Source organism: Mustelus asterias, chromosome 5, assembly GCF_964213995.1.
Source record: "Mustelus asterias chromosome 5, sMusAst1.hap1.1, whole genome shotgun sequence".
In the NCBI taxonomy this organism is placed as follows: Eukaryota; Metazoa; Chordata; class Chondrichthyes; order Carcharhiniformes; family Triakidae; genus Mustelus; species Mustelus asterias.
In genome coordinates this window covers 58,362,294-58,386,440 of record NC_135805.1, presented here as the reverse complement: position 1 = coordinate 58,386,440, position 24,147 = coordinate 58,362,294, and the positions used below count along the sequence as shown (strand labels likewise).

The 24,147-nt window shown below is 43.7% G+C and overlaps 1 protein-coding gene across 3 annotated transcripts in view; it reads right to left on the bottom strand.

The window, feature by feature from the left end:
- The window catches only part of mms22l (MMS22-like, DNA repair protein), a 152,044-nt gene that overhangs the window by 115,887 nt on the left and 12,010 nt on the right, over positions 1-24,147 (bottom strand). For all 3 annotated transcript variants that reach the window (XM_078212634.1, XM_078212636.1, XM_078212635.1), the window contains 4 exons: positions 17,229-17,281; positions 9,956-10,043; positions 8,619-8,796; positions 4,635-4,728 (listed from right to left, as the gene is read on the bottom strand). In XM_078212634.1, coding sequence (XP_078068760.1) covers positions 4,635-4,728; positions 8,619-8,796; positions 9,956-10,043; positions 17,229-17,281 — 413 coding nt within the window. The remainder of the gene's footprint in view (positions 1-4,634; positions 4,729-8,618; positions 8,797-9,955; positions 10,044-17,228; positions 17,282-24,147) is intronic.

Here is a 24,147-nt window from a genome sequence, read left to right as displayed (position 1 = left end):
CCTCCTCATCTCTGTTCTAAAGGATCGTCCCTTTAGCCTGAGATTGTGCCCTCTGGTTCTAGTTTTTCCTACTAGTGGAAACATCTTCTCCACATCCACTCTATCCAGGCATCGCAGTATCCTCTAAGTTTCAATAAGATCTCCCCTCCTCCTTCTAAACTCCAATGGGTACAGACCCAGAGTCCTCAACCGTTCCTCATACGACAAGCTCTTCATTCCAGGGATCATTCTTGTGAACCTCCTCTGGACCCTTCCCAAGGCCAGCACATCCTTTCTTAGATATGGGGCCCAAAACTGCTCACAATACTCCAAATGGGGTCTGACCAGAGCCTTATACAGCCTCAGAAGTACATCCCTGCTCTTGTATTCTAGCCCTCTCGACATGAATGCTAACATTGCATTTGCTTCCTAACTGCCAACTGAACCCGCACGTTAACTTTAAGAGAATCTTGAACAATAGCTCCCAAGTCCCTTTGTGTTTCCCATTTAGAAAATAGTCTATGCCTCCATTCCTCCTTCCAAAGTGCATAACCTCACACTTTTCCACATTGTATTCCATCTGCCACTTCTTTGCCCACTCTTCTAACCTATCCAAGTCCTTCTGCAGCCCCCTGCTTTCTCAATACTACCTGTCTCTCTACATATCTTTGTATCATCTGCAAACTTAGCAACAGTGCCTTCAGTTCCTTCCTCCAAATCGTTAATGTATATTGTGAAAGGTTGTGGTCCCAGCACCGATCCCTAAGGCACACCACTAGTCACCGGCTGCCATCCTAAAAAAGACCCCTTTATCTCTGCCTTCTGCCAGTCAGCCAATCCTCTACCATGCCAGGATCTTACCCTTAATAGCATGGGCACTTAACTTATTTAACAGTCTCCTATGCGGCACCTTGTCAAAGGCCTTCTGGAAATCTAAATAAATCACGTCCACTGGTTCTCCTTTATCTAATTTCCTTGTTACCTCCTCAAAGAACTCTAACAGATTTGTCAGACATAACCTCCCCTTAACAAAGCCGTGCTAACTCAGTCCTACTTTATCATGCACGTCCAAGTACTCTGCGATCTCATCTTTCATAATGGACTCTAAAATCTTGCCCATAAATGAAGTCAGGCTAACTGTTCTATAATTTCGCATCTGCTACCTCCCTCCCTTTTTAAACAGCGGTGTTACATTAGCTACTTTCCAGTCCTCTGGGACCCTCCCTGCCTCCAGTGATTCCTGAAAGATCACCACCAATGCTTCCACAATTTCCTCAGCTATCTCTTTTAGAACCCTGGGGTGTAGTCCAGCCAGTCCAGGTGATTCATCCACCTTCAGACCTTTTCAGTTTCCCCAGGACCTTCTCCTTAGTGATGGCCACTGCACTCACCTGTGCCCTCTGACTCTCCTGGAGATCTGGCATCCCACTGGTATCTTCCACCGTGGGACAAACCACCAAACATCCAACATAGTTCTGCCTTTGTAAGCGTGATCCCTGGTCCTCCTTAAGATACACAGTTGAACTATATGGGCCACATAATTAGCTTCTTGACAGAAGCCAGAGGGTGGTTGTAGAGAATTGCTTTTCAAACTGGAGGCCTGTGACCAGCGGTGTGCCTCAGGGATCAGTGCTGGGTCCACTGTTATTTGTCATTTACATTAATGATTTGGATGAGAATATAGGAGGCATGGTTAGTAAGTTTGCAGATGACCCCAAGATTGGTGGCATAGTGGACAGTGAAGAAAGTTATCTCCAATTGTAACGGGATCTTGATCAATTGGGCCAGTGGGCTGACGAATGGCAGATGGAGTTTAATTTAGACAAATGCGAGGTGATGCATTTTGGTAGATTGAACCAGGACAGGACTTACTCAGTTAATGGTAGGGCGTTGGGGAGAGTTACAGAACAAAGATCTCGGGTACATATTCATAGCTCCTTGAAAGTGGAGTCACAGGTGGACAGAGTGGTGAAGAAGGCATTCGGCATGCTTGGTTTCATCGGTCAGAATATTGAATACAGGAGTTGGGACGTCTTGTTGAAGTTGTACAAGACATTGGTAAGGCCACACTTGGAATACTGTGTGCAATTCTGGTCGCCCTATTATAGAAAGGATATTATTAAACTGGAAAGAGTGCAGAAAAGATTTACTGGGATGCTACCGGGACTTGATGGATTGAGTTATAAGGAGAGGCTGGATAGACTGGGACGTTTTTCTCTGGAGCGTACAATTTTGTCTTTTAAAAAGCATTTAGATAATTACATGGGTATAGAGGGATATGGGCCAAATGCGGGCAATTGGGATTAACTTAGGGGTTTTTTAAAAAAAAGGGCAGTATGGACAAGTTGGGCCGAAGGGCCTGTTTCCATGCTGTAAACCTCTATGACTCTATAAGCACAATCTATCCCTTCATTATTTCAAAGATCTTGATCAAATCTCCCTTTCTAGTGTAGACCCAACCTTTTGAACATATCTGTGCAACAAAGATGTTTTACATTCAGTATTAATCTTGGGGTCCTTTTCAAAGATTCAAAATCCTTCATCATTTGAGGATACCAATACGGGCCACGGTATTCTAACTAATGCCCAAACAGGATCTTGCATGAGGACTAAATAGTATGCTTTGCTTAATATTGAACTTTCTTGTCAATACAACCCAAAACCTTATTGCTTCAACTATAGCTTCTTGGCAGTCATCATGAACTGTTAGAGATTGATGGAATGTGATACCCAGATCTTCCTCTTTCATCATGGATTTCAATTCCCTGTCAGAGATAAGAATTTCACCCGCCCACTACAGTACACCTTTCTAAATTAAACATACTTGTCAAACACTGACCCATTCTTCCAGTTCAAGATCTTTTTGTAGTAGAGACTTAATATTCTGGAAACATTTAGCAAATCTGACAGCATCTATGAATTGAAGAACAAAGTTAACCTTTCATGCCTGTAACCTAGTTCTTATGAACCCATTTTTCTCTTCACATATGCAAGGAGACCTGCTGAGTTTTTCCAATATTGCCTGTTTTTATTTCAAATTTCCAGCAACCACAGTATTTTGTTTTTCTATTTGTGCACCCTCACAGTCTTAACATGTGCTAATTGCTTGCATCATTCCCCCAATAGTCACACATAAATCATTGCTTAAAATAGCAAAGGTCTGAACACTATTCCTTGCGGGGCACCACTGGCAAGCAGTTTCCAAGCAGATGCAAATTGTATGCTTTGCTTTGTAGTGAATTTTTCTTATAGCTTTATGGACATTCAGCCAGTCACCAATCCACTGTAATAGTGGATTAACTTCAAGAAGTTCTCTCATGGATCTCTTATGAAGTACCTTTTGAAAATTACAGCACAGGAACAGGCCCTTCAGCCTTCCAAGCCTGCACCGACCATGCTACCTCTTAGCAAAGGTTTTCTGCAAGTCAAAGTAGGGCAGATGACCAACTCAGGCGTTAATTACCAATAACCCGGTGATTCCTTAAAAAAAAAAACCAAACAAATTCATAGGACACAACACTTCATCTGTAGCCCAAAATCTGTCTCGTCTATGTTCTTTGACTATTCCACTATATGCCCCAGTTCCCCCTCCCACACCCATACTTGAACTGGTTGGCTTGCTAGGCCATTTCAGAGGGCATTTAAGAGTCAACCACAAATGCGGAGTTACATGTAACATAAATTAGACCTTTTTCTTAAATTCCAGATTTTTATGGAATTCACATTTCACCATCTGCTATGGTGGGATTCAAACCCGGGTCTTAAGAGCATTACCTTGGGTCTCCAGATTACGAGTCCATTGACAATATCACGACACCACCACCTCCCCCATCTGCGCTCCTCCAACTCTGGCATCTTGAACATCCCTGGCATTAAATTGCTTCACCACTGTTGCCATGCCTTCAACTGCCAAGGCCCCGAGTTCTGGGATTTCCTCAGGAAATCTCTCTGGCTTTCTGTCATTCTTTAAGACCTTGTTTAAAACCTACCCCTTTGACAGTGTATTCGGTCATCTGGCCTAAAATCTCCTTATGTAGCTCAGTGTCACATTTTGTTTGACAATGCTCCTGTGAAGCACCTTGGGCTGTTTTATTTCATTAAAGGTGCCAGAGGTTGTTTCCATTGCTGTTGTTACGAATTTAGGTTTGTTGCTGGCGTGATTGCTTCTTTTTTTTTTAATTACACACTGCCTTGCATCTGTTAGCATCTGCAGTGGTATAACAATGAAAGTCCTGCCTTTTGTGTTTTTTTTAATGTCCCTGAAGATACACCAAGTTAACTCCAAGCGAGGCTTGGGGAGATTATTCCTTAAAAACCAGAAAGATATATTTGTTCTGTTCTCTGTCTTGTAATCTGTCTGCTGCTAAAATTAGCAGAAATCCATGCAGCCTGTCAATAGCAAGGTGGAGCATTTTTCCTAAGGCAACTAAGATGTTAGTAACGAATGGCCTATAATTTAGATACCTTCAAAACTGTGGCTCATTCCACATTTAAAATACCTGCCAACTACAGTAACATGATACTGAAAACTTTAACATGGGACATTTGAAGCGACCAAAGTTAAGTCAAACGTCTGCACAAGTTTAAGTCAACCCATGTCCATATCCTGTTTTTTTTGTTACACAAAATGGCAACAGGATCTCAATTATGCTTACCCAACATTTTTTCCCCAAGGATGTGCAGAATTTCTAGCACTGACCAGTGAATGTCCAGATGTAAATGCAGCAAATGCCAGGATGGTGGAAAAACCTAAAAAAAGACAGCCATGCTGGTTAGCAAGACATACAATATATAGTACCATCTCACTGAAAATAATCTGCAAACGTTTCACTTGCCATTCATTAGGTTGGAGTTCAGTAGCTTATTATTTGCACAGAAGGATCTCAAAAAACAGCAACGAGACGAACGACCGGTTGACCAGTGATAGTAGGCAGTCCCTTTTAGAGCTGGATATATCCAAAGCGTTACAAATATGAAGTATGTAAGATGGTTATGTTTTGAGTCTGTCTGTTTAATTTACGGTAAAATGGAGGAATGAAGGGGTCTTGTGACCTGTTCTAAATTCTGCCCAATAACAAGTTTGGGTGACTTTGTTATTAAAGGTAAAGGAGGACCCAGGTTGTCTTACTGGGAAGGAAGTGTAAATAAACAATAACCAGGGTAGCTGTTCTGATGATGGATACACTGTTAATCTCCAACCCATTGGGAGGTGTTAGGAATGACAGGTATTACAAATTGTTATACTTTAAACTGCCTACTTAATCCCAAGATAGAATGGAGTTGGGGAAATTTAGAGGATAACTAATTTGCCTACTGCCCGGATACAAGATCCATGTGATTTGCAATGCATTGGAGATGGATTTTAAAAGGGAAAGTATTCAAACATAGCAAGCCGATATCCTTGAACATCATAAATAAATCAGTCCACAAGAATCTGGGAGAGACTGAGAGATTAGAAAAATAGGGGCAGTAAATCCTGTACCTTAAGCAGAGAAAATACTGACCCCGTCAGTCACCATGTAAAAAACAGGTGGGAGCTCATGCTCAGATTGAAGAAACAGAGTCTGAGAGAACTTAAATGAGATTGGAAGATTCACCTAGCTTGGCTAAAGAGAAGAATCCCCAAACCATCCTTTATTGTGAAAATCAAGTCAGGGATTAGAAGTCATCCACCTGAAAAACGAAGGAGGAAGCAAGCTATCTTTCGCTCTTCCTAAAAGTTCTCAGTCTCTACGGAAATCATAACCAAAAAAAAAGGTGAGCAGGGATTGCAGCAAGCAAGTTTAATGAGGATATGAGATGCACAATGACAGAAGGGGTGGGGGAAAGCGAGACGTGTACTGGACATCGAGTGCACAGATATCAACATTTGCAATGCCATCACCGCTGGTAGAATTGAACAAAGGCTTACAACAGCATCGCACTGAACATTATCAGAGCTCTGAAGCCATGTGACTGACTGCTGGAATTATAAGGGATGTTACAGATCATTGATTGGATTGACAATGTAAATCCAATTACAACTTCATCTATTTGCATCGCAAGAGAATAGCTACAGATAAATTTCCAAGTACTGGAAGTTTAACATGAATATTTCCTCAGAAATGTAACTTAGGACTTTCAAATGGGACACATTATTATATTCCATTCTCGGATGTGAGTGTCATTGACAAGGTCAGCATTTTATTGCCCATTCCTAATTGCTCTGGCGAATGTGGTGGTAAGTCAACCGTCTTTCAACACCCACTGTGCAGTTAGGAAGTTGCATGATACTGACGCAGTGACAATGAGGGAAACGGTGAGATACTCCCACGTATGGATAGTGTATGATCGAGAGCAGAACTTGCAGGCGATGAGAACTTGCTCCCATGCAAATGCTATCCTTGTTCTTCTAGGTGGTAGATTTATCACATTTGGAAGATGCTGTCAAAGGAACACTGGTAAGCTGTTGCAGTGCATCTTGTAGATAGTACACACTGCTGCTACTATGGTTCAGTGGTGGAGGGAGTAATTTAAAGGTGGTGCCAATCAAATGGGTTTACCTTGGATGGTGACAAGCTTCTTGAGTGTTACTGAAGTTGCGCTCATCCAGATAAGTGAACAATATTCCATCACACACCTCCCTTGTGCCTTGTAGATGGTTTGGGGAGTCAAAAGGTAAGTTGCTGGCCTCAGAATTCCCAGCATCTGGCCTGCTTTAATAGTCATGCTATTTATATAATTGATCCAATTAAGCTTCCAGTCAGTTGGAATTACATCGCCATTCCTTCACCTCAAAGTCCCTCCCTACCAGTACTGTGGGTGCACTGTGGTGTATCTACACCACTTGGACTGCAGTGATTAAAGAAGACATCTCACCACCACCTTTTCAAGGGCAATTAAGGGTGGGCAACACATATTGACAAACTGGCATCTCATGAAAGAATGAAAACTCATGCAACGATGTCCTGGGGCTGAGATAGCTTTGTCGATAACATCTTCCATCACTTTGCTCACGATCGGGAGTAGATTAAAAGGATAGTAGGCCACATCTTGGCAATTTTCACCATGTAAGTATATATTGTCCTGTGCTGTCCATGTTGTTGAACTCGAGGTCTTGCAAGAACACAGATGTCATACCACAGTGTGAGGTCACGTACCAACCGACTCAAGAACAGCTTCTTCCTTACTGCCATCAGACTTTTAAATGGACCTACCTCATATTAAGTTGATCTTTCTCTGCACCCGAGCTAGGAGTGTAATATTACGTTCTGCACTCTCTCCTTTCCTTCTCTATGAACAGTATGCTTTGTCTGCATAGCGCGCAAGAAACAATATATTTCACTGTATACCAATACATGTGATAATAATAAATCAAATCAAATAAAACACAGCAGTGGTTCCCAACCTTTTATATGTCACAGGACACTCCTTGATTTATAAAATATATTTTGAGGCACACCTCCTATTTTCCCTGAACTGCCGTCAAGCAAAGCACTTTTTGGAGTGATTTCCAGCTTGTGTTCGCTGTCCGACAGAGTGGCGACGCTGGCGGAAAATCCGGCGAGAATCGGGAAAAGTGGGTTCCCGAGCTTTACTGTGCATGAGTGGATGCCAGAATTCTGATTTCCACCATAATAAGGCTGAGCACTGGTAGCTTCTGTTCGAGCCATCGCCAAACCTGGGCCATTGACTTGGGAAAGTATAAACTACACAGTATATATGTAAACTCTATATGAAGGAACCTTGATTTCCTTAAAAACCACAGTTCACGAATAACCTTTCCAGTTCATTCAAAATTTTTGAAACAGTCAAGACATGAATGTTGACTGTTTTGCTTCACATGTGCTGCCTGACTATCGGAGATTTTCCAGCATTTTATCCGAACGTCAGATTTCCAGCATCTGCAGTATTTTGCTTTTGTGTTAATATTTTTCAGTGCTATTACCCCAGATAGGAAAATAAAAAGTATGAGAAAAAAGTGGTAACATCGTTAAAACAGAAAGAGGAGAAAGCTAATGTATAGAACAGAAGTCTCAGCAGAACGTTAATCTCATATCTTGGCATGAGTTGAACATAACTACAGATGCAAGTTAATGGTAGGGTTTTAACACTATGATTTTCAGAACAGCATTTGCCATTTTTTTACCCCTCTCTCTCTCTGTCTTCTCCTGGGGTTTTGCGCCCTTTTTGAGTTTTCACTTTTTATGCGGGCACATGGGGCCTTTGTCTACAGCTCCAAGTCCCGTTGGTCAATGCGGATGGCCAACATAAACATAAAAAATCTAAACTGCGCATGTACAGCTCTTTCCCATGTGTGGGAGGCCTGAGGTCCATTGGGGCCTTAGAGATGGCGACCACAGAGCTGAAGAAGAAGGTTAGCTTTAGTTTAATGACATGAATTTTTAATCATTTTGAACCTTCTTTTTGTGTCACATTTGGAGGGGGGCTTCACGGCACACCAGTGGGGAACGACTGCCACAGAGCAGGGCAAAGATTTAAATGATCAACAGAAAATCTCTAGAATTAAGGACTTTGCAATATTTAGACTTGTGTATGAATTGATGCTTTCAATTCATTCCTGTTGTCATTATTGTACAAACCTACTAACATTACGCTTGGATCTTAACACAGTCTTATTTATAAAACGTGACACAAACCTTTCCCTCGTTCTGTATCGAGAGATTAGCCAGAACATTGCTGGAAAGTTCACGGAGCTGGCCAACGAACAGAGTAAGTGCATGCAGCTCCTCGACTAATACAGAGGGCAGCTGGGCTTCCAGTTCCTCATACGGATGAACAGGCTCTTCACTTAATCCTCTGGAAGACTCTAGATATCTGCGCAGCAACGAATAAATGTATTTCAAAAAATTATTTCTTCTGCATTTATTTTTGCCGTATAAATAAGAGTACTATTTCCACATGAGCAAAGGACATTTAAATCATCAATGCTTCCCAGTCCCTGCCCCTCGCAACAAATCCTCCTGGGTTTTGGTGCAGATAGGTACAGTTTGGTTAAGTATTATAAAAATGTGTCGCAGCCCCACCCTCTGGAAAACACTCCTTTTAAATCATTTTCCCTTTCTGATACTAATAATTATGTGGGCTCTCGGAGTGAGATTACCAGTTTGCCCTATGTGATCTCAAGATGGATACAAAAGATCCCATGGCACTACTTTGAAGAAAAGCAGGGGAGTCAACCCTGGACAATATTTATCCTTCAACCAACATCACGAGAACAGGTTATTGTCTTATAATCTGTGAGTGGAAGCTTGCTGTGTGCAAAATGGCTGCCACGTTTGCAACACTCCAACAGTGACTACAATTCCAAGTGTTTCATTGGCTGTAAACCGCCATGTAATGTCCGGTGGTCAGGTAAGATACGATACAAGTGTTTCTTTCTTTCACTCCATCAAAAATATTGTAGTCATGGAAAGAGGCACCAGGATCACACCAACGTGGAGAGGACATAGTATGATGACAGACTAAAAAAAAAAATCGAACTATATTGAACCAATATGATTGAGCAGGGATTTAAATGAAGTATTCAAAATTAACTAACAGGAAAAATGGTGAAATAATAATGTTCTTATTTTGACTTCTGGATCAGTAACAAGGAGGTTTAATTTCAGATCAACACTCAAAAGCATTAAACGGGAGGTTTGGAAACACATTTTTCCACAATAAGTGTCATTAGGATATGGAATGCTTTACCAAGTTATGGAAACCAAGTCAATCAAGATAGTTAAGAGATACAAAAGGGGTACAGGAAATTGGGATTAGCTTTGATGGAGAAAACTAGCTTCAGGACAGATTCAATGACTAGCTGCTGTGGTGAATCCCGAGGATTCTACAAAGGCTATTTAAAATTGGTAAGTGAAATCATTCAAACTCTAATCCTTTCACAAGTAAATATTCTCCAAATCAGTTTGCTCGATCTTTATTATAACCTTTGAAATATTCTTAATCAATGATACAAATGGATTGGTGAGATTACCTGAAAATAAATACTTTGATGTACTGGAGGAAGTTAACACACTCCTGTCTGATTTCATCTGCTTCAACATATGTGCTGTTAGCATGTCCTGCATTTTTTTTTAAAAGAAAAGGTAAACGAGTATCACATCAAGTTGCCTACAATCAATAATATCCCGATGAGCCGGAAACTCGTGCTACCAAATAAACCTGTTGGAGTTTAACCTGGTGTTGTGAGACTTCTTACTATTCCAATGAGAAGAGACGTGATTGATGTATTGACTGAGAATTCCCCGTCAAAACAGTGGTGAGGTGAATAACATATGCCATTATTTATGTGTCAATGAAGCAGCAAATTCAGTTGAGGGGCAGATGCACAGTTTAACTCAAGGGTGGGATTCTCCCATTTTGAGAATAAGTATGGTTAGAGGCGGCTCTGGCAGCTCCTATCCCGCCGACCAGAACGGTAGGATCCCGCGCCAGATTCAGCGCTTGGAACCTCATTAATTATGCAGAGGTGAGTTTCCCTCCAACTCTTCCGGTGACAGCGGATTGGTCCGCTCACCCTCAGCTGACAGGTTTGAATGTCCCAGCACCATATTTAAATACCTGTCCAGCACACTCATATCACTCTCTCTCGCCCACCTGTCTTCACCACACCCCCCAACATGTCAGGAATCCAGAGGGAGAAGGCCAGCAGCCTCAACGAGAAAGCAGAACCAGCTTTCACTGCAAAGGCCCTTATTCAGTGAGTGTGGGCCTGTCGACATGTCCTCTACTCCAGGGATGGCTTAAAGAAACACATAAACTTCACCTCTCGAGCCTGGGAGGCCACTGCCCTGGATGTCATTGCGGCTGTGGTACACATTGGTACCAACGACATAGGTAAGAGAAGGGACGGGGATTTAAAACAGGAATTTCGGGAGCTGGGCTGGAAGCTGAGAGCCAAGACAAAACATGTGGTCATCTCTGGTACGTTGCCGGTGCCACGTGATAGCGAGTTGAGGAACAGGGAGAGAGTGCAGTTAAACATGTGGTTGCAGGGATGGTGTAGGAGGGAGGGTTTCAGATACGTGGATAATTGGAACACGTTCTGGGGAAGGTGGGACCTGTGCAAACAGGACGGGGTGCACCTGAACCAGAGGGGCACCAATATCCTGGGAGGGAAATTTGCTACGGCTCTTCAGGGGGGTTTAAACTCATTTGTCAGGGGAGTGGGAAAAGGAGTTGTAGTCCAGAAGTCAGTGTTGAGGGTGGTGAGGTATTGGGGAAGGTATCAAGGTCAAGGGTGGGTACCGGTAGACAGGAAGGTGGGTTGAAGTGTGTCTACTTCAATGCAAGGAGCATCCGGAACAAGGGAGATGAACTTGGGGCGTGGATTGGTACTTGGGACTACGATGTTGTGGCCATTACGGAGACGTGGGTAAAACAAGGACAGGAATGGTTGTTGGACGTCCCGGGGTATAGATGTTTCAGTAAGTGTAGGGAAGCTGGTAAAAGAGGTGGAGGAGTGGCATTGTTAATCAAGGATAGTCGAACGGCTACGGAAAGGCACTTTGAGGGGGATCTGCACACTGAGGTAATATGGGCTGAAGTTAGAAATAGGAAAGGAGCGGTCACGTTGTTAGGAGTTTACTATAGGCCCCCAAATAGTAATAGAGATGTGGAGGAAGAAATTGCTAAGCAGATTATGGATATGTGTGGGGGTCACAGGGTAGTTGTCATGGGGGACTTTAACATTCCAAATATTGATTGGAACCTTTGTAGGTCGAATAGTTCGGATGGGGCAGTTTTTGTGCAGTGTGTGCAGGAGGGTTTCCTGACACAATATGTGGATAGGCCGACAAGAGGTGAGGCCACATTGGATTTGGTACTGGGAAATGAACTGGGCCAAGTGTTAGATTTGGTTGTGGGAGAGCACTTTGGAGATAGTGACCACAATTCGGTGTCTTTTGTTATTGCAATGGAGAGGGTTAGGGCCGTACGGTAGGGCAACGTTTACAATTGGGGGAGAGGTCATTATGATGCAATTAGGAAGAATTAGGGGGCATAAGTTGGGAACAGAAACTGTCAGGGAAAGGCACTAATGAAAAGTGGAACTTTTTCAAGGAACAAATACTGGGTGTCCTGTCAGGCAGGGAGGAAATGGCCGAGTGAGGGAACCATGGTTCACAAAAGAGGTGGAATGTCTTGTGAAAAGGAAGAGGGAAGCTTATGTAGGGATAAGGAAACAAGGTTCAGATGGCTCGATTGAGGGTTACAAGTTAGCAAGGAATGAGCTGAAAAAGGGGCTTAGGAGAGCTAGGAGGGTACATGAGAAGTCCTTGGCGGGTCGGATCAAGGAAAACCCCAAGGCTTTTTACTCTTATGTGAGGAATAAAAGAATGACCAGGGTGAGGTTAGGGCCGGTCAAGGACAGTAGTGGGAACTTGTGTATGGAGTCAGTAGAGATAGGCGAGGTGATGAATGAATACTTTTCTTCAGTGTTCACCAAGGAGAGGGGCCATGTTTTTGAGGAAGAGGAGGTGTTTCAGGCTAATAGGCTGGAGGAAATAGTTGTTCGGAGGGAGGATGTCCTGGCAGTTTTGAATAAACTGAAGGTCGATAAGTCCCCTGGGTCTGAATAAATATAACCTAGGATTCTTTGGGAGGCAAGGGATGAGATTGCAGAGCCTTTGGCTTTGATCTTTGGGTCCTCACTGTCCACGGGGTTGGTGCCAGAGGACTGGAGAGTGGCGAATGTTGTTCCTCTGTTTAAGAAAGGGAATAGAAATGACCCTGGTAATTATAGACCGGTTAGTCTTACTTCGGTGGTTGGTAAATTGATGGAAAAGGTCCTTAGGGATGGGATTTACGACCATTTAGAAAGATGCGGATTAATCCGGGATAGTCAGCACGGATTCGTGAAGGGCAAGTCGTGCCTCACAAATTTGATTGAATTTTGTGAGGAGGTAACTAAGTGTGTTGATGAGGGTAGGGCAGTTGATGTCATATACATGGATTTTAGTAAGGCGTTTGATAAGGTCTCCCATGGTCGGCTTATGATGAAAGTAAGGAGGTGTCGGATAGAGGGAAAGTTGGCCGATTGGATAGGTAACTGGCTGTCTGATCGAAGACAAAGGGTGGTGGTGGATGGAAAATTTTCGGATTGGAGGCAGGTTGCTAGCGGAGTGCCACAGGGATCAGTGCTTGGTCCTCTGCCCTTTGTGATTTTTATTAATGACTTAGAGGAGGGGGCTGAAGGGTGGATCAGTAAATTTGCTGATGACACCAAGATTGGTGGAGTCGTGGATGAGGTGGAGGGCTGTTGTAGGCTGCAAAGAGACATGGATAGGATGCAAAGCTGGGCTGAAAAATGGCAAATGGAGTTTAACCCTGATAAATGTGAGGTGATTCATTTTGGTAGGACTAATTTAAATGTGGATTACAGGGTCAAAGGTAGGGTTCTGAAGACTGTGGAGGAACAGAGAGATCTTGGGGTCCATATCCACAGATCTCTAAAGGTTGCCACTCAAGTGGATAGAGCTGTGAAGAAGGCCTATAGTGTGTTAGCTTTTATTAACAGGGGGTTGGAGTTTAAGAGCCGTGGGGTTATGCTGCAACTGTACAGGACCTTGGTGAGACCACATTTGGAATATTGTGTGCAGTTCTGGTCACCTCACTATAAGAAGGATGTGGAAGCGCTGGAAAGAATGCAGAGGAGATTTACCAGGATGCTGCCTGGTTTGGAGGGTAGGTCTTATGAGGAAAGGTTGAGGGAGCTCGGGCTGTTCTCTCTGGAGCGGAGGAGGCTGAGGGGAGACTTAATAGAGGTTTATAAAATGATGAAGAGGATAGATAGAGTGAACGTTCAAAGACTATTTCCTCGTGTGGATGGAGCTATTACAAGGGGGCATAACTATAGGGTTCATGGTGGGAGATATAGGAAGGATATCAGAGGTAGGTTCTTTACGCAGAGAGTGGTTGGGGTGTGGAATGGACTGCCTGCAGTGATAGTGGAGTCAGACACTTTAGGAACATTTAAGCGGTTATTGGGTAGGCACAAGGAGCACACCAGGATGATAGGGAGTGGGATAGCTTGATCTTGGTTTCAGATAAAGCTCGGCACAAGGGCCTGTTCTGTGCTGTACTGTTCTATGTTCTGTCAAAGTGCCATCCAGTACAGGAAGTGTTCCCTCCAATATCAAACTCTCAGCATGGCATCATATATGCAAACAGCTACTCTTTTCATGGATCTCACACATCCATTAGCGGGGATCACATATCAACACTTATTCTCTCAACAAGAAATTCACATAATCACCATCCCATTGTCTTGTTGCTCCAACTCCAATCTCTGTCCCTCCGGACAGGGCACACCACACACAGGGGACATTCTTTAGTCTCCATACCGGCCAAACTCATGCACAACAAACATGAGCGATCCCAGACCGGAGAAGGGATGGCAGAGATCATCAGCCTCACCGAGTTAAGGAGGCTGCTGCAGAGCTTGCCGGTGAGGATCGGGATCGCTCCCGTGGCAACACAGAGCATGGCCTCACACAACAACCTCGTACGGATCCCAGCTCCATCACCCAATCCTGCAATTCACGCTGAGTGCAACGTACTCTGAATTAGCTTCAGCCCATCCACTAAAACTATCCTTTCATCTTTGGCAAAGACCAGCAGACTGCGACTAGCTAGCCAACTCAGCAGCTCTCCGAGCCTCTGGAGCACATCTGAGGATGAGGGGGCTCAGGAAGAACTGTCACAGGGTGAGATGACCTTGGGAGGGATTGAGGGATGCTTTGACTGGGCGCAAAGAGCTCCCAAAAGTGATCCCACCCTCCCTTCCCTGACACCACCAGGCAACCTGCCTGGCCTGGGTGTCCCTGCCGTGGATTTCTCTCTCTGTGACACTATAATCTTGCATTTTTAACAATTTTCCAAGCAGAAAAAGGGCAAGGCAAGGGTAAATTTAACTAAGAGCAGATGCTGGTGGAAGTCCTGGTACAGAAAAATATAGTCCAATATTTATTCCCAGGGCTTGGAAAACAAATCTAATACATTGAATTGCATTTAAAGATGCTTTCCTGTAACCTTGCCTGTTTAAATAGCACCGTGGCACATTTATCGTTAAAAGACCAGAAAACAAATTTTTTCGGACAGAACATAAACGAACGTAGGAGGACCAGGTACCACCCTGTCCACCTGATCCGTCAGCAAATCCACCAGTTAGCCATTTAGAAACAGGCAACTCCCAGGTTTTCATGGCATCCTCTTGAACCAGATATTAGGTCCCTTGACTATACTCGTCAGGGTCCTACTATATATATTTTAATAAAGAGCTCTGCTCCAAACTTGATATGAACATTTTAGTCACTAATGCTTATGCAGAGCCTGGATCTATCTGCAGTCTGACTCAGTGTCGAGACAGCAAATTTTCCTGAGACCCCCCCCCAGCTGCTGTGTGCAGTTCTGGTCACCTCACTATAAGAAGGATGTGGAAGCGCTGGAAAGAGTGCAGAGGAGATTTACCAGGATGCTGCCTGGTTTGGAGGGTAGGTCATATGAGGAAAGGTTGAGGGAGCTAGGGCTGTTCTCTCTGGAGCGGAGGAGGCTGAGGGGAGACTTAATAGAGGTGTATAAAATGATGAAGGGGATAGATAGAGTGAACGTTCAAAGACTATTTCCTCGGGTGGATGGAGCTATTACAAGGGGGCATAACTATAGGGTTCGTGGTGGGAGATACAGGACGGATCTCAGAGGTAGGTTCTTTACGCAGAGAGTGGTTGGGGTGTGGAATGGACTGCCTGCAGTGATAGTGGAGTCAGACACTTTAGAAACATTTAAGCGGTTATTGGATAGGCACATGGAGCACACCAGGATGATAGGGAGTGGGATAACTTGATCTTGGTTTCAGATAAAGCTCGGCACAACATCGTGGGCCGAAGGGCCTGTTCTGTGCTGTACTGTTCTATGTTCTATGCTCAACTACATGAGGACATGCAAATGACATCCACACCTCATCGACTGTATGCAGACAAGACCCCAGAAATAGCTTCCCTGCCAGATTCAGCCCAAGGTCTTTGGGCAGACATTGGATGGGATTTTCCAGCCATGCTCGCCCCAAGACCGGAAAATCCCACTCGAAGTCAAGCAGCCTTTGCCCGCTGCGATTCCTGTGGCGGGCCGGACAGGAAAATTGCACCCATTATCTTCATGATGTTCATTCTGCATTGCCATGCAATGGTGCTCCAGTGTGTCAGTCACATTTTCCTGTGCCATAATTTCCTGTGCAGTTAAGTGCAGCCAAAGTTCCCTTGTAGTTAGACAATAGTTTGCATAGCTAACTAGGTTAGCTAGAAGTAGAACAGCTAGCCAACTCAACTCGACTATCTCACCACTCAATCCAATAATCACTGTTTGCCAAACAGGGATATGTTCTGCTGCTTGCAGTTATCTAATGTAACAAAGCTAGACAAAAACAATTGCTCCTCTGGTAAAAGAGTGACTACAGCCCTAAACAGCATCTGGGTTTCAAGAGAAAATAATAGTCTGTACTTCCAGATTGCCAGTCAGAACTTAAAGGGAAATAGTAATGTCCGGAGAAATACCCTCAAAGCCAAATGTTTCCCCTATTTATTTTTGCCACTGCTTCCCATTTGGAGCTGTTAAGACAAATTCATTTCATTTTGAACACTTATGGCCAGCAGAGAAATTATACTTTCTTCCAAACACTGTGAGATAATTTGAACTGAGTTGGAAATCAAAGAGACAGTGCCCAACCAGTCTTGTCCTCTTTTCTGCCTTCCCTAATGTGTTAAGTATCAAAGATTCAGAATGACGTCCCCAATGAAAGATTAACAATTGTGGCACTGCAGATTTGTCAAGTAATAAGCAACAATCACAACACATCCACACAGATAAATTACACGCAGCTTCCACTGAAAACAAAGAAGTGGCAACTATTAAAACAAAATGAAGCTGCGTGCCAAAGGAAGAATGCTGTGCAATGAGCAAATCAATGATTAGTAATAAAACAGACAATGTTAACGTTCCAGGAGTAAATTAGTGAAACGTGAATCTATTAGAAACCTGACTCAGTCTTTCCACTGGGACTCGCTGGTAATAAATCAATCCTGCCCTCACATTTGTATATTCATACAAGTTTTGATATTTTCATACTTGGCTCAAACTAGTAAGGTTGGCTACTAAATACAAAGGAGTAGTCGCTTAACTGGACACCAGTGGCCAACATGTTTCATCAATCAGTCAGGAAGAGAAAAGAAACATTCAATCAGTTGTATACTTGCCAAAATCACATGAACCAGCCTGTGCCAAGCTTTCTAAACGGCTGATCTGTTGTCTGAAAAAGAACAAATGTAGATTGCTTTAAATTAAGTCTCCTTTGTGTTTGTGTTTCAAAAATCATTTGTGATCGGTTTAGTTGAAGGCCAGGTACAAATACTAATACGCACAACTGGATTACAGAAGGTTTGGCTTGCTGAATTATTTACGCAAATGAAATTTCAGGCAAGGACAATAAACTAACACACAGCACGGGATTATAATCATCTTCACGTGCTCAATTTAACAAAAAGAAATAAAAATGCTCAATCCAAATTTTACAAATACAAGATTCAGTATGTTTCATGCCCGATTTTTCCTGTGTGATTCTGATTTAGAACAAAGCCCAATTGTCAGTGGGAAATGCCAAATACACCTTCTGTTGTCGACCCATCTCCACCCACCCAAACTGTACATTGTTTAGAGAATCACAAGGATCCAGGAAAATTATCCATTCTTTAATATTTAATATGCACACTTAAAGTTGACACATAAACCCACACTTGTGTTTGGACATGGGCAACTAGACTCTAAAATTTCACATTATAGAAAAGAATTTGGCTACCGCACAGGGCTATCCGCTTTTAAAAATGCTGGAAAACCTCAGCATGTCTGACAGCATCTGTGGAGCGTGGAACAGAGTTAAAGTTTCGACTTCTATGACTCTTCCTCAGAGCTGACGCAAGAGAAAACTGTGATGGATTACACACAGCATAGAAGTAGAAGGTCAGTGATAGGCGGGAGCTAGGAGAGATTGCAACAAAGGTATGTAGGGCACAAGACAGTGGAAGTGTTAATGGCAGTGTGAAGGACTATGGAAGGTGCTGAAAGTGGCATGAATATGTTAATGGAGGAGCAAAAGTCAGTGCTCAGTGAAAGTAAAACTTAAGAACGAGTGACAGGTGACCCAGTAGAGGAGGATGGAGTTTACGTTGGAATAAAAAACATTTTTGGATTAAAAAGGGTCAAGGTGGAGAAAAAAGACCACAGTCTAAAGTTGTTGAACTCAATGTTGAGTCCCGAAGGCTGTAACATGCCTAATCAGATGATGAGGTGCTGCTCCTCCAGTTTGCGTTGGACATCACTAGAACATTGTGACAGGCCAAGAATGGACATGTGGACATGAGAGGAAGATGCTGGGTTCAAATAGCAAGCAATAGCAAGGTTGGAATCATGCTTGCGGACTGAGCAAAAAAGTTCTACAAAGTGGTCACCCAGTCTACTTTTAGCCTCCCCAGGTTAGAGGAGACCGCATTGGGAGCAACAAGTTAGACCAAATTGAAGGAGGTGCAAGTGAAATGCTGCTTAACCTGAAAGGAGTATTTGGGGCCTTGAACGCTAAGGTGGGAGGAAGTAAAGGGGCAGGTGTTGCACCTTCTGCGATTACACAGGGAGGTGGCGTGGGGAGCGTATGAGGAGTTGGGGGTGATGGAGGAGTGGACCAGCACGTCACGGAGGGAGCAGTCCATACGGAATGCTGACGGGGAAGTGGGGGAGGTGGGAAAATGTGTTTCGTGATGGCATCATGCTGGAGTTGCCAGAGGATGATGGGGTGAAATGTGAGGACAAGGGGGACCCTTATGGAGGGCTCTGGGAGGAGGGCAAGGGGTGAGGGCAGAGGTACAGAAAGTGGGTCAAACCCAAATAAGTGCCCTGTCAACCACAGAGTGGGAGGAACCTCGGTTGAGGAAAAAGGCAGACATGTCAAAAGCACCATTTCAAAGGTGGCATCATCAGAACAGATGTGACGGAGGCAAGAAACTGGGAGAATGGATGAATCCTTACAGTGAGTGGATGTAAGGAGATGTAGTCACGGTAGCTGTCGGAGTTTTGGTTGGCTTGTAATGAATATTGGTGGTCAATCACCAGAAATGGAAACAGGGAGGTCAAGGAAGGGAAGGGAAATGTCAGAGATGGACCATGTGAAGGTGAGAGAGGGGTGGAAAGTGGAAGTAAAATTGATAATATTTTCCAGGCCCAGCCAAGAGCATGAAGCGGCGCTGAAACAGTCATTAATATAATGGAAAAAAAGAGTTGAGAGAGGGGGCCTGAGAAGGACTAGAACAAGGAATATTCTACATACCACACTTCGAATCTGATTTCCCCGACTGTTCCGATAACTTTATTAAATATTCTCTCTTCTCAAAAACTAACAAAATTCCCTTTTAAATAGCCACTTGTGAAAAGTCTTTGATGATTTAATAACCTGCTGTATTATGAAAGTACTTTTGAGATTTTCCTATCTGTTCTGGTGGCAACCTTGGTATATCCCCTTGTATTTTCAGCAGTCAACAGATCCAGTCTTTCAACTTTAAGCCTCTTAAGACCCTTTATAATTTCCATGACTAATAGCCCCATATTTTCAAGCCTTCCTTCAAACTATAACTTCTCATTCTCAGAAGCCTTTGACTGAACCTTTGTTGTTTCCAATCCATAGCTCATATATTCCGTCATATACTGAAGTATCAAGAACTAAAAGCAGAACACAACACAAGAAATAGCAGCAGTAGACCATAGGATGGAGGAGATTACAGAGATAGGGAGGCGGAGGAGGAATTTGAAAAACATTGAGCATTTTAAAATCAAGGCATTGCTTAATCAAGAGCCAACGTAGGTTAGCAAGCACAATTCAGCATTTCAGATCATGACACGACAGTGAAACCTTGGTGCCTCCTCTGCATTGGGAAGACAAAATGCAGTCTGGATGGCTGCTTTGCGTCTGGCATCTGTTCAGTCCTCAAGCAGGTCCTGACCTCCCGGTCGCATGCCATTTTAATTCACCACCTTGTTCTCATGCCCACATTTCGGTCCTCGACCTGCTACAATGTTCCAGTGAAGCCCAACACAAACGAGGGGAACAGCATCTCATCTTCGGATTATGCACTTTACAGTCTTTTGGACTCAACACTCAGTTCAGACCACGAACTCTGTCCTCTAAACTGTATTTTTCCCTAAGTGCCAGTCCTTATCTTGTTTCCATGTTTTGCTTTCAGACAGCACTGACCTTTACTCTGCTTTAACACCTACTCTGGACCAATGCTTTGTTCCCTTACTATTACCATTCCCATTCTCTCCGCCCTTTGTTCTATGACATGTTTGCAATTTAATCTCCCTCGCTCTCTAACCTATCCTTTTTTGCTCCATCAGACACTCTCAGTGTCAACAGTATGAAACGCATTGCATTTCATCCTCTTTTCAGTTCCAAAGAAGAGTCATATTGAACTCAAAATGTTCACTTTATTTTTCTCTCTCTACAGATGCTGCCAGACCTGCTGAGTTATTCAAGACTTTCTGTTTGTATTGCAGGTCTCCATCATTGCAATATTTTGCTTTTATAACCTTTGGTGGGGGTGGAGGGGGGGATCTCGCTGCCACAGCTGTCTGGCGAGATTTCACATCTGGACTTTAAAACATTGTTCAGAATAGAATCCCTGCATTGTAGAAGGAGTCTATTTGACCCATCAGGTCTGCACCGACTCTCTGACAAATTTATTTATTTATTAATGTCACAAGTAGGCTTACATTAACACTGCAATGAAGTTACTGTGAAAATCCCCCAATCACCACACTCTGGCGCCTATTCGGGTACACTGAGGGAGAATTTAGCATGGCCAATGCACCTAACCAGCATGTCTTTCGGACTGTGGGAGGAAACCGGAGCACCCAGAGAGAACCCATGCAGACACAGAACCCATGCAGAACCCATGCAGACACAGGGAGAACGTGCGGACTCCATACAGACAGTGATCCAGGCCGGGAATCGAACCCGGGCCCCTGGCGCTGTGAAGAAGTGCTAACCATTGTGCCACCATGCCGCCCCATGTGGCCGATCATCTTACCCAAACTCACTGCCCGTAACCCAACATATTTACCCTGCTAATACCCCTAACCTGCACATCTTGTGACACTAAGGAGCAATTTTTGCATGGCTAACATACCTAACCTGCACATCTTTGGACTGTGGGAGGAAACCCACACAGACACGAGGAGAAATTGCAAACTCTACACGGACAGTCATCCAAGGCCAGAATTGAACCCGGGTCCCTGGTGCTGTGAGGCAGCAATGCTAACCACTGTGCCACCGTGCTGCCCATAGCTGGTCAGTTTACCCAAAAGAAGCCGATCTGTAAAAGGAGCATTTTATTTGCTATTTGGGATAATGTGGCCTCTCTTTACTTATTTGTGCTGTTGCTGAAAATCCTGGGGAGAAGCTTTAAAAAGTCTGGAACTGTTCATTTTGTTCAGTGATGTAGTCAAATATCGACCCATCTCTGGATTTGTCATTGAGCTCACTTTTCTAAGAGCGTTTGCAAGTTTGCCTATCGAAAACATGAACATGTGTTTCAAAAGCACACATTCATTCATCTTTCAGAGGGGCACATTACTACCCTAGATAAGTGATCTCCATAAGATATAGGAGCAACCTATCCAACCTTTTTAAGCACAAGATCACTTTTAGCATCAAAATGCAGCACGAGATCTACTCTTGAAAAATCCATTTTACTAAAACCCCCCAAAATGTACTTATGCATGTTTACCTATTCTTATTGTGGCACCTGTGCTTGCACACTATCTGTGAGCGCTACGAAGTCTGGGTCTGGGTAGTTTGAGATGGCCAGTCTCATACAGTCTATTGGATGGGCATCTGTGAGTGTGATACTTGGACTTGGTGATTTTCATCTGGGAAAACGCCACCGCACAGAGGGTTGTGGAACCAAAGTGGGCCTTCACTTTGAGTGCACAGTATGTCAAAAGAGGGTACTTCTCTCTGTTTACAAGTCCCCAAAAGCCTTTGTCCCTTGATCGATCTTTCAGCTCTATGTCATTTTGCATGGTGATTATTTCCATGTCAAGTCCACTGTTTTGTTCGAACACCTGTGAAACTTTGCTGTCAGTTCTCCAATATCAGCTTGAAGAAAAGGAGTTGAGACAAACATAATGATTTGTTCCATCTTGTCTAATTCCTGAAATTGTCTGTTGAATTATTTTCCAATTTGTTCAGGTGGTCACAGAATTTGTTTGGATGGAGCCTTTTCTGATTGAACTGTTGCTGGATTTTCTCCAGATTTGGGAAGTGCTCAGTAATTTTGTTCTTTAACCACCGGCCCAGTTCCAACCTGAACACATTCACTGCACTGATCATGTGTGACAAGTCTCTGTCCCTCCCCTGGAGCTCAAGGTTCAGCTCATTCAATTTGCATTTATGTCAAAGTTACGCCAAGTCTAGCAACCACGCTTTATCTGACAGCTCGCTTTACACCTCATTTCTTAATATAAGGCAGTTTAAAGTTTATTTATTAGTCACAAGTAAGGCTTACATTAACACTGCAATGAAGTTACTGTGAAATTACCCTGGTCGCCACAGTCCGGCACCTGTTCGGGTCAATGCACCTAACCAGCGCGTCGTTCAGAATGTGGGAGGAAACCGGAGCACCCGGAGGAAACCCATGCAGACACAGGGAGAATGTGCAAACTCCACACAGACAGTGACCCAAACTGGGAATCGAACCTGGGTCCCTAGGGCTGTGAAGCAGCAGTGCTAACCACTGTGCTACCGTGCCCCCCCCCCCATTGGTGACGTTTCCTCGACTTAACCACCTCCTATCTGCATGAAAGATTAGCTCACCATAGGTGGCATCAAGCTCATGGAGTAACAGTTTGAACAAGTGATGTTGCAGAGCTCTGGCATAAATTGAGTTGACGATCTTGTCATTACAATGACGCTACTCGCTACTGCTTGTAGGTGGATAACACAGTGATAATTGATCTGATTTGATTTATTATTGTCACATGCGTTGGGATACAGTGAAAAGTATTGTTTCTTGTGCGCTACACAGACAAAACATTCCGTTCAGAGTAAACATGGAAACGTAGAAGATAGGAGCAAGAGGAGGCTACTTGGCTCTTCGAGCCTGCTCTGCTATTCATTACGATCATGGCTAACCAACCAACTCAATAGCCTAATCCTGCTTTTTCCCATAACTTTTGATCCCATTCGCCTCAAGTGCTATATCCAGCCGCCTCTTGAATACATTCAATGTTTTGGCATCAACTACTTCCTGTGGTAATGAATTCCACAGGCTCACCATTCTTTGGGTGAAGAAATGTCTCCTCATCTCCGTCTTAAATGGTCTACCCTGAATCCTCAGACTGTGCACAGGGGAAAAGGAAAGGGGAGGGTGCAGAATGTAGTGTTGCAGTTACAGATAGGGTGGAGCGAAAGATCAGCTTAATATGTGATAGGACCATTCAAAAGTCTGATGGCAGCAGGGAAGAAGCTGTTCTTGGGTTGGGGGAATTCACCTACGCAAAGTGCAACGAAGCCTGCATTGATACCCAGCATTGGCGATGCACCATCAGTTGTGATTGAAACCAGTTTCTTGATCGGAATGCTTTTCTCAGTCACATACTATTTAGACATTTGTAGACATCCTGGCCCCTTGTCCTCTCTTTGAGTGGCAAAAGAGTGAGGAAGTCCTCCTTTGTTGTTGCATCTTTGAATGCCATGCGAACAAAAACAATCAGCTGGGCCATATTCGTCATGTCCACTGACTCATCAAACAGCAGTGAGAAACATTCACAGCCTGATAGGTCTTGGTGTATTTGCTGAGACACATCCTCAGACAACAATTCTACTCTTCTGGCTACTGTTAAAGCACCAAGCGGCATGCTCTTGGTGGCTGTGTTAATTTTATCTTTGTTTTTAAAATCGCTGGACAAGGTGTCGTCGGCCGCAACATCAAAGCCTCCATGATAAACTGTTTTGCAAGCAGATGGCTAACGTGAGAAGATGCCGCTTTGCTGGCCTTTCCTTTAGCCGCAGGTTTGAAAAGAGTGACTGTTGAGCTTACAACATTCCCTTTAACTCCCCAACTTTCTTTATCC